The sequence below is a fragment of the Temnothorax longispinosus genome, chromosome 1, assembly GCF_030848805.1.
Source record: "Temnothorax longispinosus isolate EJ_2023e chromosome 1, Tlon_JGU_v1, whole genome shotgun sequence".
Classification (NCBI taxonomy): domain Eukaryota; kingdom Metazoa; phylum Arthropoda; class Insecta; order Hymenoptera; family Formicidae; genus Temnothorax; species Temnothorax longispinosus.
This window is the reverse complement of record NC_092358.1, coordinates 8,709,883-8,723,781: the sequence shown is the minus strand read 5'-3', so window position 1 is coordinate 8,723,781 and position 13,899 is coordinate 8,709,883. Positions and strand designations below refer to the sequence as shown.

Genomic DNA, 13,899 nt, shown 5'->3' with positions numbered 1-13,899 from the left:
CTCACACAATATTTTCTTATGGGAAATAAACATCTGTTGCATTATTGCCATAATCAAATCGATCGATTAACTCCTTCACCCCTTCTGAAATAAAATGTGAATTGCCAAGTGTTTCGATCTCTCACGTATAGTATTGCGTTATTTCTGCATTTTATTTAATTAAATTCGCCAATGTGGTTTGAAATTCAAAAAAAAAAAAAACACAAAGATATAAGATATTTAATCGGCAAAAGGGAAAAGAGCACGTGAACTTCCTTATCAATTCTATATCAATGCTCATGAAGAAATGATCTGTATCGACACTCTGCATGTCGGTCTGAATCGGTTTTTATTACTCGTAGTTGGCCTGTGGCCTTATCAACAATCTAAATTCGTTCGGTTTCAAGTAACTTTATTTTTTGGTATTTTGGCAAGTTTTATTCTATTTCAGGTACGTTAATATTTTTAATTATTGCTCCATAACAAAAAAATTATTAAATTTTAACTTGTAGCAATTTGAGCATTTATACAGATAGATACCTATATAAAAAATCTCCAATAAGCTTGTAGTATTATTATTACAATGTTTGTGTTTACTGTAATTTCTTTTACTGTTAGAATCATCAAAGACACACCATTATAATACATACTATAACAAAAAACACGAAACATTTTTAATTTCTTATTACGTAAAATTTAATTTTTGTTTGGACTGGATATATTAAATTATTATTAAAAAGCAATCAATTATCTGCATGTAACAATTTTGCCATTGGATAAAAGAAGTAATAATTTCAATAAAATTCGTTATATAAAATGATTTCTTGCAGTTTGCAGCATTTCTTACTTTAAAATGTACTCCGGATTTACTCGTCAACGTTCTGTCTTCTGCATTATTTCATACTATGTTTGCGATTAAATATATTTCGTTTAGTATTAATACTAAAATCGTAAGTGAATTGATTATTATATATTATTTAATGTACATATAAATACGAATAAACATTTACAAAATATAAATTTTAATATACAATGTAAATATAATCTTTTTCAATTATAACCAAAAGACAAGTAACATAGAATTTTGTTAAAAGGTAAAATATTTATTGGAGCAATTGCAGCATATGCATAATGAGTTAACTGATAAAAATGAAATCAATATCATAGAGAAGTACGGTAATTATGCGAAAAGTTACACAATTGCATTTTTATGTAAGACAATAGCTTTTGTTACAACTTATCTTTGCAAGCTAATTAATGAGCCTATAATGCATTCACTTATGAAGGAAAATTATTTTTAAACATTCTTCAGTGCTTGTCGTGACCATGGTGCTCTCTTTAACTTTATATTTATTTTGGCCGCATATTTTCAATATCCTGTTCTTCACAAACGAGACTCGATCACGTCTTTCGTTGCCGTATATGACCGAATATTTCGTCGATCAAGAAAAATACCTTTATTTGATATTATTCCATGCGAACGCGGCATTTGCCATAGGCGCTGTCGCAATGTTAGCAACAGGAACAATGTTGGTATTTTATCAACAACATGCATGCGGAATGTTTCGAATCGCCAGGTAAGAGAATAAATATAAAGACAGATGTGTAGAAAACCTGGAAAATCGGAATATTATATAATTTTGGCAGAAGAATCACTTACAGTTATCGTATCGAACGAGCAATGACATTCAGAACTTTACAAAAAAACAGTTTGGAAAATGAGAATTTGGTTTACAAGGGATTAATTTGTGCCGTGGATATGCATCGCAGAGCTATGAAGTTGGTATCCATACAACAGTAATTATTTGTAATAATCCATACAACAGTACAATATTTGTAATAATCGATAATGCGTTTAGAATATGCGTAGAGTAATATCCACTTTCTCTTGAAGGTTCTCTAACTTGACAGTATCTAGATTTAAAGTAATGTTCTCCTTGTTGATAATAGTCGGGGTGATTAGCGCAAGTCTCAATTTTTTTCGGGTAAATACGGTCCTTCTTTCATCATAATACTTATGATTAACAGTAATAGGACTAGTTGCTGACAAATTTTCATTGACAGTCTAATTACTCTAATTAATCGTCATTTTGTTTGACATTACTGATTAGTTTCTATCAAGATCATAAATGCGCTTGTACTTTAGATTTTTCAGGTGATATCGTTTGGATACAATGCTATGGAACTTTCATTACCCGTAATGATTTTAATCATTCAATTGGTGTACATGATGATAACCAATTATCTTGCACAGGAAATTATGGATCACAATAATGATATATATGTCACCGTGTAAGGAAGACATTCAAATGATATGATATCATACATATTTATCCTACTGCAATGTACTAAAATAACAAAAACTGTCATTTAATTAAAAAGCACCTATGCATATGTCAAGAATGATTCTCTATTTTTTTCGTCTTTCTTTAATAATTCGTTATAATACAGGTACAAGGTCCAGTGGTATATGGCTTCGTTACAAACACAAAAGTTAATTCTATTTCTGTTGCAAAGAAGTACCAAGGCGTTCACTATGAATATTGCTGGATTGTTTGTGGGATCATTAGAAGGTGCAGCTACGGTAAAAATATGTTGGCTTATATTTTAAACATAACACGTTTTAAACAGGAAAAACAAAAGAACTATCTTATTACAGTTGCTGAGTACCGCGCTATCATATTTCACTGTCCTTCATTCTGCGCAACATTGACATAAAATTAATTAATTAAATATATACTATAAAGCATGTAATGAAATTAATTATATACGGATAATAGTTGCTTTCCATTTACACTCAAGTGATCTGAGTCACTCAGTTATGTGAGTATTTTATACTCAGGTAAGATATGTCATTTTGTATGTACCTGCTTATTTTGGTGACAAAGTCTCGATAGTGGATAAAAACTCAGTTGAATCTCACTTGCCAGCATGCAAAAAGAACGTGCATTCAATTGAGTTATGACGTCACAAGGAGAATTATCTGAGTTTTGATGTAAAATAGAAAGCAACTAATATCGCCTATTACCTCAAACGAAGCAGAGGTAATAAACAAGATGCATAAGATAGATTACGGAGGAGAATGTAAAAGTTGGAAAAATATGAAAACATCTAAAGTAAGTGGCGTTTAGAGCAACACGTACTTTAAAAAGTGTATTTAATAATAGTAATAATAAATTACTGGCCAATATATCGATATGTATAACTGATCGTTCCCTCTAAAATCAAAATGTAACTTATGAGTTTACGCACTACGAAACGAATGAGACACGACAAAACGCGCTACTGAAAATACGCCTGCGCAATTCTTTGTCAGGAGATACATTTAGAAAAGTATTTTTCTTTTCTGAGAAATAAACGTTCAATTACCTTAAATTACATTGATCGCTTAATCGTCGACCTATTCCCAGGTCCCGACGCGCGACGTTGCTAAAATGCGAGTGTTCCGATCTCACGGTAACATTTTGTTGCATTTTACATCGCATTAAATTAGGCAATTTACATTAAAATTTAAACTAAATAAATAAGAGAATTCGTAACTGCAGACTAGTCGAAAGAAGAAAAAAGCACCGATCCTTTCGCTGTTACATGCATGTATATGCTCGTAGAGAAATGATCTGTATCAACTCTTTACATATTGGTCTCAATCGGTTTCTGCTACTTACATTTGGTCTATGGCCTTATCAGCAATCTAAACTCGTTCAATTCCAGTTAGTTTTGTTTCTTAGTATTTTGGCAACATTTATTTTATTTCAGGTACGTGAATAGTTTTAATTCCATGATATAAGACTTTAATTACAAAATAAAAAAATTATTTGTAGCAATTGACTTTGCAATTTCACATATTAAAACTATTATATCACAAACTCAATGTTGTGTATATTACACATCAATATTAATATTATAATACGCACACGCACGCGAACGCGCATGTGTGTATTACAGAAAAAAAACTAAATTTATAATTTTATACTTTTTGATTATTTAAATAGATTTCTAATTTAAATTATTACATATTGAAAAACAATCAATTAATGACTTTTTTATAATTGCATAAGAAAATAGTAATTTTAATGGAAATTTCGGTAAATAAAAAATATCTTTTTGCAGCTCACAACGTTTCTGACTTCACAATGTACTCCGGATCTCCTTATCAATGTTCTTTCTTCTGCATTATTTTTTATTACTTTTGTAATTAAATATATTTTATTTAGTATTAACTTTGAAGTCGTAAGTAAAACATACAGGGTAACGATTGGAAATTGCTAAAATTAAATATATGTAATTTTTAGTAAACAGAATAAAATAAATCAAATACATTATATTATAAAAATATTCATTTTCACACTTATGTATGCAGATGTACATGTGTATACGTATACACTTCACTTCACTTCACTTCTTCTAGTAATAATAATAATATTTATAATTTTTTGTTAAAAATTTTGAATTAAAAAGACCAAAATCCATGGTCGAAAAAGTCTTGACGATTAATCTGACCAAAACCAATGGTCAAATTATCACGACATTAGCCAAACGTTGTCGAATATAAAATAAAGTTTTTCTCGTTCATAATTTTTTATTAATATTTATATTAATTAATATTATTATTAATAATTTTATCTATTATTATTAATATCTATTATTATCTAATAATCAATTATTTAATTAAATTATCTATTAGAATTAAATGTTTTCCGTATAAGATTTATAATTTGTTAATATTAGCCTATATCGCCATAGTGTGCAAGGTAGCCGTAATACACACGTACAGAAAATGACAAAATAAAATCAGCTGTGCAGTAAAAATCAATATTACCTGACTTGAGAAAATCAATAACAGATGACAAATCAATACGCGTGTAGGTGTAGGTGTAGTTACTGGACTGAGCGAACAAGTTTTACGTAATATCATTGGCAAACTTTCATCGCTTATAACTCAAAAACTATTGCAGCCTCAAAATTTTTGAATTAGAATTTTTTACTATATTTTACCTCTAGAAAACAATAATAAAGTATTATACGGTTGTGAGACACCCTGATACATTTAGTTTCAGCAATTTCTCTACTAACATCCTGTATATTATGTATTATATTCACGTGTGTATGTGAATAAATATTTCCGAGAGATAAAATTTTTAATATAATATAAATACAATAATATTTTTCCAACATAATCGAAAAAAAAAGCATGCAATATTATTAAAAAACAGATAAAGTGTTTGCTGGAGCAACTGCAGCATATTCGTAACGAACTAACTGATAAGAATGAAATCAACATCATGAAAGAGTACGCCAGCGATGCAAAACGTTACACGGCTATATTTACATGTAAGATAACTGCTTTCGATTTCTGTTAAACGCGAATTGTTTGTTATATTTGGAGACTTAACCAGCGATTTTATAATGGACATTCTTAGGATTTCGAAAGAATTGATTTTTAAACATTTTTCAGTGTGCGTTATATTGCTCGCATTTGCTTTATTATTATATCCAATTTGGCCGCGCATTTTTGACATCTTACTGCCTATGAATGAAACTCGACCACATATTTCACCACTGTTTGTAACAGAATACTTTGTCGACCAAGAAAAGTATTTCTATTTGATTATCTTGCATGCAAACACGGCCTTTACCATAGGGGTTGGTGTAATGTTAGCGACAGGAACAATGTTCATAGTTTACATACAGTATGCATGTGGAATGTTTCGAATTGCCAGGTAAAAATATAAATATAAAATCAAATATAAGAAAACTCTATCGTAAATTTGAAGAGACCATATAGTTATGGCAAATAAATCACTTGCAGTTATCGCGTTAAACAAGCAATAACAATTGAAATTCTGCAAAAAAACAGCTTGAAGAATGAGAATTTAATTTATAAGGGATTAGTTTATGCCGTGGATATGCATCGCAAAGCTATAAAGTTGGTATTCATACAACAGTAATTATACAACATTTGTAATAATCGATAATATCGCGTATAGAATAATGTTTTCTTTCTTTTGAAGATTCTCCGAATCGACAATATCTAGATTTAAAGTAATGTTTTTCCTTTTGATAGTAGTCGGCGTGATTTGCGCGAGTCTGAATTTTTTTCGGGTACATATCGCTTTTTAATATATTTAATATATATTTAATAACAGTAACGAGACCAATTATTATAAAATTTCCATCAAGAGTTCTAATTCATTATTATTTTGTTTAACGTTATTAATTTAGTTTTATGACAATCATTAAGATGCACTTGTACTTTAGATTTTTCAGGTGGCATCCCTTAGCTGTGATGTTAAAGAACTTTCGTTACGATTAATATTTGTCATCATCCATTTTTGTTACATGTTTGTAGGAAACTATCTCGCACAGGAAATTACGAATCACAATAATGATGTATTTGCCACCGTGTAAGGATAATATTTATGTAATATAATTACATGCGCATTTATATCAATCAATGTAATAAAAAAAAAACAGTTAAGGCCTCTGTTCACTGCAGCCATCTTGAATTGATGACATCAAAAGCGAGAAAAATAGATGTATCATGAAAATTCTTACGACGTATATTAAAACAAAAATGTTTTTCAATAAGATAGCGTTTGTAATCGATAGAATATACCAAAAACTCCCCTTTTGTTAGCGAAATCTACATGTCGAATTGAATTGTGCTTAATTAAAGACGAAAACAAGCCATCCTTAGCCGATAACTGCCAAATTAAAATAAATATTTGCTTTCACATATCAAATTATAAATAGGAGTCTTTGGTACCTATATCTTAACACTACGACAATTATTTTAAATATAAAAACACTACATTAAAACGAAAAATAACGTTGTACATACGTCGAAAAAATAGTTTAGCTTTACGCTTTTCAGTTTACAATTTTGCAAGGTGTAACGCTGTTTGTACTGTCAAGGTAGACTTAGCAATCAAGCCAGTATAGGAGCCTTAACATGTGTCAAATTTATTGATAGATTTCTTTTATATTTTTCAATCATTAATTATTTTGTCATAATGTAGATAGAATGTCCAGTGGTACGTTACTCCGTTGCAAATACAAAAAATGATCCTGTTCCTCTTGCAAAGAGGTACCAAGGCGTTCACTATGAATATTGCTGGACTATTTGTGGGATCGTTAGAAGGTGCTGCTACGGTAAGAATATCTTTCAAAATAGTGTTAAATGTAAAATATATTTTATTATAGATAGATAAAAATAAAAAGTTATGTGTTATTATAGTTACTAAGCACGGCAGTGTCGTATTTCACAATTCTTCATTCGACACAGAATTGATGTAAAGCAAATTAATTGATATAGTGTAGTGGAATAATGATAGTAAAAAAACTAATTAGCACACTAAAACAAATTACATACTATAATCTAAAAAGTTGGATTGACCGATCTCGATAAAATTGTAAGAACTCTTAATTCTAAGAAAATATAAAAGTGTTTAAAACAGTGATGTGTTTACAGTAAGTTAGCAATAATATATTAATAATTGATATATCGATATATATATCGCACCACAACTCAAACTCAAAAATTCACAATTTTCGGGAGAAAGGAAAAACAAATAATTCAACTTTTTTTGAATTGTGAGACAACTAACGCAATTGCAATTACGACATTTTGTTATAATGAAACTTGTACTGTTTTTTTAAGACGTCTGCTGTGATTCACTTGTCAATTCACTTATGACATTATTCATCCAGTGATTACAACTTAATCGGTTTGTAAAGAATAACGACACTTCTGCTCCCGTGCAGCGAATTTTGCATATAGATTTGTAACACTATTATAGCATGTATAGGGAACACCTTAAGCATACTTTTTGTGGCATACTTAACTTAAAATCGAAATTTTTTGAGTTGTGACAGTATTCTTCTTGAGGTGCGATATGTAAGACTAAACAATTACCATTTCTCTAAATGGTTTAATATAACTTATGAGAGCACGCATCATGCAACAAAGAGACATGTTATTGCGTTACTGAAAATTGGCGAAATGCTTGTGCGACTCTCTGTCAGGGAATACGCAAGTACATTTCTATGAGAAATGAACATTCGTTCAATTGCCCATATTATATTGATCGCTTAATCGCCGACCCCTTCTCCAGTAAAATTGTTCAATTGCTAATGTTCCAATTTCAGAGTAATATTTTCCGCTAACTTTTGCTACACTTATGCTGGATTAGATAATTTATGATGCAATTTATAAGAAAGTAGTAAGTTATAAAGTATTCAATAGAAGGAGAAAAATATGCGTGTGCACAAACCATCATTGACTTTTTCACAGTCAACGTATGCTCCTAGAGTAATGATCTGTATCGAGACTGAATACTTTTATCTCAATCGGGTTCTTCTACTTGCTATTGGCTTATGGCCTCATCATCAATCAAATCTTGTTCGATTTCAGATAATTTTGTGTCTCAGTATTCTGATAAGTTGTATTATTTTCCAAGTAAGTATGTTCCATGTTATATCTTACATTTTTCAAATTATACACCATATTACATTATACCGCATTGTTAATTGTACCATTATAAGTCACTACATAAGTTACTGATTACAATAATTATTTATCTTCTCACAACTTTTATCCAACTCCAAATACTAATATTAACAACACATCGTGAGATGCACCTGCTATTTTAGAATTAGAATTGTAAAAGTTTCATTATATCATTTCCACTACAAAGCAGTTAATCCTTTTTAACTTGTAATTTACTAATCGAATAAGAGAATAGCTTTTGTGATCTCTTAAGTAAATTTATTGATTGTAGCTTACAACATTTTTGACGGCAGAATGTACTCCTTATCTTATAATAAAAGTTCTCTCTAACGTGATGTTTTGCAGTACGTACATTATAAATTATAACGCATTTTGGATGAATACGCATAATGTAAGCTTATTGCGCATTCAAAAAAATATACTTCATAAATAAATTTTTACATATAATAATCTTTGCCAAGTTTTTCAATAAGAAACACGTTAAATATTATAATAGGTAAAGCGTTTAACGGAGCAACTACAGCAAATTTGTAATGAATTGAAAGACGAGAACGAAATCAATATTATGAAAGAGTATGGAAACAGCGTGAAACGTTATACAGTTGTAATTATATGTAAGATAACACATGTTAATATAAAGCTAAGTGAATTAATTATAAGAAATATTAAACGACCAAATAAACATGACTATATTTAAACATTATTATTTTTTATACTTACACTAAATATAATCGACATATTTCTAAAATGTAAAGATATAATTTAAAAATGATTTTAAAAAGTCAAAAAATATTTTTACTATACGGAATATAAGTATACACTTTTCATTTTAAATAGTACGTTTAAAACGTAAGAATTTTTTGCAGTCATTATTTGCATAAAATATCATACTGGAAAAAATTATACAGCACAGAAATTTGAAATATATTACTTATAATATTTCAGAACATTAAAAAAAGCAAAATTTATATAATAATTTTTTCAAATCTTAGTGTTCAGCATGTTCTGTTTATTTGTCGTTATTTTATTGCCAATTTTGACGCCACTTCTTGATATTGCTTTGCATATAAATGGATCTCAGCCACGTCTAGTACTGCATTTCATGACTGAATATTTTATCGATCAAGAAAAATATTTCTACATAATTTTGTTGCATTCAAATGCAGTCATATGTATAGGAGCAACCACAGCGACAGCAACAGGGACATTACTCAGAGGATATCTCATACACGCTTGCGGATTGTTTAAAATTGCCAGGTAAAAAACAAATCTACGAAAAAATACAAAAGTTATATAGTTGAAAATAAGACTTGTTTTGCATCAAAAGCCTCCGCGCAAACAAATTACGGAGAACTATGTATTTATAGCCTAAAATTAATTTATAGTTATCGTATCGAACAAGCGATGACGATAAAAATGCTCGAAAATATCAGTACAAAAAACGAGATTATGATTTACAAGGAAATAATTTGTGCCGTCGACATTCAACGCAAAGCTTTAAAGTTGGTGTTCATATATGATATTATTTACATAAGTATTTGTCATAATATTTTACTTTTTTAAGGTATTCTCAATTTTTATTATCCAGCTTTAAGGGATCCTTCTTCTTCTTAATAGCGATTAATGTAATTTCTTTGAGTCTCAATCTTTTTGCAGTGAGTTTTCTCTCACATTTTTAAACATATTATTCAATGACTTCTGTAAATTATCTCATAATATTTAAAGACTTTGCAGATAAAGAATAATATAATCAATAATTACAAAAGTAATTGAAAACAAGTGTTAATTTATTTTTAATCAATCAAAATTTTTAAGAAAAGAAAAAAAATTATGAATATTATTTTTTGTATTATTTATTTGTGATTTTATAATAACCTATTTTTGCATATAAAATAAATAATTATATTAAATATAACTAGAACTTTGATCATAATCACGATATTTCAGATTTTTCGGTGTGTGTCGCTCGGAAACAAAGAGGAATTGGTATTTCATCTTTTGATTGTGTCGGTCATTCTTTTGTACATGTTCTTAGCTAACTATACCGGACAAGAAGTTATGGATCACAATAACTACATATATATTGCAGCGTAAGAAATTGTTTTATATAATGTCCATATAATTGTCAATAATTGTATTGTACATATTCGAGTAGTGAAATCAAATATTAAAAATTAGTATAAGTGTACAAATATTGGAATTATTATAATAATTATCCTCCTCAATTATTTGAGAGGGAGGGAAAAGAAATTTTCATTCATTGTCTTTTCATTGGTCAATTTACCAAAACAATTATATTTCACAACATCTCAATGCGCGACGTCTCAATCCTAAATTTCGCATAGGATACGTACAAATTCTCTCTCTCTCTCTCTCTCTCTCTCTCTCTGCAATTAGAACTGACGATATTTAAAATATCAGCAAGTACTTAGGCATTATATAGTTGATCATTTTGTCAGTAAACGAAATTTTTCTCATTTGTTGTCATCATATCATAGATACAATGTTCGATGGTATGTAGTCCCCGTGCACACACAAAAGTTGATACTCTTTATATTACGAAGAAGCAGCAAAACCTTTGCTTTAAATGTCGGCCAAATATTCGTGGCATCTTTAGAATGTTTCGCCACGGTAATAATCATTAGATTCATACAGTATCTTAAAAATGACTCTTCACTCTTCCACTGATAATGTAAAAAGACATTTTATTACAGTTATTAAAAGCATCGATGTCTTATTTCACCTTCATGTATTCTATGCAACAATAATATCAAGGTATACTATCTACACGGAAAAAAATGAAGTTACTTCAATTAAACATCGACCTCACAAGCTGCTACAAGCATAAGTAGTTAATTCAACTGGATATTATTGGACCAAATATTTAAATTATTAAAACAATTATCTGATGTTTTTTATTCATTAATATTGATGTTGCATTAATCAATTTTATATCAGTAACACTGATGCTGTTGATACAAAAAACAGGGTTGGGAAAGTTACTTTTTAAAAATAACTAGTTACAGTTATCGTTACCGAGTCAAAAAAGTAACTAGTTACAGTTACTAGTTACTGATTCTCAAAAGTAACTCGTTACAGTTACAGTTACTTGAAAAGTAACTATTAGTTACTTTTTCAGTTACTTTTTTAAAATGTTAAAACAAGATTACACACACAGAATAAAAAGTTTAATTTTAACATGATAATTTTAAACTTAAAATTCTTAAATAAAATGTATTATATATGAAACTAAAATTATATACATATATGTATATTATAATATTATATATGCATATTATACAGGGTGTCCTATGACTCGAGGTCCGGGTGTGTTATTGAAGTCATTTAGAGTTGAAATTGTTTAATAAACATTAAACATATCTCCGTAAATGTTCCTAACAGAACCACAACTATTGAAAGTTAATATGAATATTTGAAACATTTTCAAATCCTTGGACTACTTTCTTTGGGGGCATATGAAGTCAGTAGTTTATACAGAACAATCTCGCAATAGGGATGAACTTGTGAACAGAATTATGGATGCAGCAACGCAAATAAGAAATTCTCCTGGCATGGTGGAGCGAGCTGTTAGATCACTTTTACCTTTTACCGAGGACAAGACTTTGCATTGAATCTGCAGGAAATAATTTTGAACAGAATTTGTAAATAAACAAGTTAAATTAAATGTCTTTTTTCTTTCCTTTTTTAAATATTCACATTAACTTTCAATGGTTGTAGTTCTGTTAGGAACATTTACACGGACATATGTTTATTAAACAATTTCAACTCTATATAAATGGACTTCAATAACACTCCCTTAACATATATAGACCTCGAGTTATGGGACACCCTGTATATGCATGTATATAAGGACCAGTCAAATGAAAGTAAGTCAAGAAAATTATTTCAGAAACTCTTACCTTTATTTAAAAAAAGTTTTTGAAAATAGTCTTTGAAAATAGTTCCACAGCTCTTCAGATCTTGATAAAATTAAATTGATGTTGTTGATACAACATTATTTTTGTTCCGTGTATAATAAAAATCGATTATAAATCTTTATAATTTACAGAATAAAATGTGATTTAAGTAAAACTTGCACAAATTAAATGTGTTAAGGTAATTGATTTTTTCTTAGATAATATTCTCTGTAATATTGTTTGCTCGAGAGGAAATTGTTAGTTAAATAAAAATATCGGGGTACTTTAAATTATAAAAACTACAGAATATAGAAATGACAACGTTATGTACAATATAAATTTGTCATTATTCAAGTTTTGTTTAATTATTTTTAGACGAAATAAGTTTCTTTTTGTAAATACAATATAATTTTGGATAATTTAACTATTAAATTACATCGAAAATTGTCATTATAGTTTTAGTCTCATATAAAACGTAAACATTATTTAATTTCGAATACTATTTAATGTTATGTTCAATATCTAATTATTTCATATAAAGAGTCTCCCACAAATTAATCCATGCTCACGATAAATAGCTTGAGAACAATATAGGTACGTAAAAAAATGTAAAGAAAATATGGATTACTATCTGCGGGTGGCAAAAGTTTACATCTATAAAATTATAACTTTGTTCACAAGTAGGTAATGTTAAAGAAATAATATCAAGAGACACGGTAGTGTCTCGCGTCAAGTATACGCGCAGCGAGATCGCTCTGTGTATCTTTACGCGAGCTCGAGAGTTGCGAGTACCCGAGATTATCGCATCTCAATAAGTTCTAAGTAAGATAGCTTGATGGAAAAGTAAGAGGGTTTGATTTATATAAGGAAAGTATTTTTATTTTTCCTCTACGTATCCTACGAACGGAGATATTGCGATATGAAGTCCGAAATGTAAATATAAAATATCTCGTACAGATATAAGGCATTAAACACATATGGATGTAAGATTTTGGGAAATAAAATTTAGAAAACACACAAATGTACACAAAATAGAGATATTTTTACTGAAATATTTCATGATATTTACCAACAATGTATTCATAATCATTACGTAGAGGTATCGAGCTAAGATCCTTCTTCAAGAATCTTGTCACTTAAGACAGCACACACCAGAAAGAAGAACGTTAAAATAAATTATATTACGCTGGAAGGGGTCGAACCGCACTTGCACAGTCAACTCTGTTGCACAAGTCCCTCAACAAAACACTTGCTGATGGAAACATCTGTTCGACCATCTGTTACTTTATTGTCACATAAAAATCGATTACTTAACTATACATTCTTTCTAAAATAAAAATGTAAATGGCCAAATATGCTGATTTCACGGCGGTGTATCATGTTCACTATGTACTGCATGTCAATAAAATTAGGCAACTCAGCTGAATATTTAAATATAAAAAAAAAAGCTATAGAATATTCGATCGGCAAACGAAAGTAAGAAAACACCATTTT

At 29.2% G+C, this 13,899-nt stretch overlaps 1 protein-coding gene, 1 long non-coding RNA gene and 1 pseudogene across 7 annotated transcripts; 2 read left to right on the top strand and 1 right to left on the bottom strand.

The window, feature by feature from the left end:
• The first annotated feature begins 83 nt into the window (after window positions 1-83).
• Window positions 84-3,738, top strand: LOC139814971 (uncharacterized). 6 transcript variants are annotated; one of them, XM_071781526.1, is made up of 9 exons: window positions 84-430; window positions 810-929; window positions 1,074-1,191; window positions 1,292-1,556; window positions 1,627-1,776; window positions 1,874-1,964; window positions 2,126-2,271; window positions 2,431-2,563; window positions 2,639-3,738. In XM_071781526.1, the coding sequence occupies exons 1-9, from the start codon at window positions 287-289 to the stop codon at window positions 2,690-2,692; spliced, it is 1,221 nt and encodes a 406-aa protein (XP_071637627.1). In that variant the 5' UTR covers window positions 84-286; the 3' UTR covers window positions 2,693-3,738. The 6 variants fall into 6 exon arrangements, with proteins under 6 accessions (XP_071637627.1, XP_071637664.1, XP_071637654.1 ...); XM_071781563.1 differs by having other exon boundaries at window positions 1,074-1,155; window positions 2,639-3,169; XM_071781553.1 differs by having other exon boundaries at window positions 1,642-1,758; window positions 2,639-3,169.
• Window positions 2,956-12,480, top strand: LOC139814458 (uncharacterized; annotated as a pseudogene).
• On the bottom strand, window positions 3,065-5,181 carry LOC139815582 (uncharacterized). The gene is made up of 4 exons (XR_011732760.1): window positions 4,799-5,181; window positions 4,095-4,244; window positions 3,349-3,768; window positions 3,065-3,197 (listed from the first exon to the last, which is right to left on the bottom strand). It is a non-coding gene; the product is annotated as an uncharacterized lncRNA (long non-coding RNA).
• Window positions 12,481-13,899: the final 1,419 nt, after the last annotated feature.

Coding starts and splice junctions, on each gene's coding strand:
- LOC139814971 (XM_071781526.1), top strand. CDS start 287: ATGATCTGTATCGACACTCTGCATGTCGGTCTGAATCGGTTTTTATTA. Junction 1,777..1,873: donor AAGTTGGTATCCATACAACA/GTAATTATTTGT, acceptor TTTCTCTTGAAG/GTTCTCTAACTTGACAGTAT. Junction 1,965..2,125: donor CAAGTCTCAATTTTTTTCGG/GTAAATACGGTC, acceptor CTTGTACTTTAG/ATTTTTCAGGTGATATCGTT.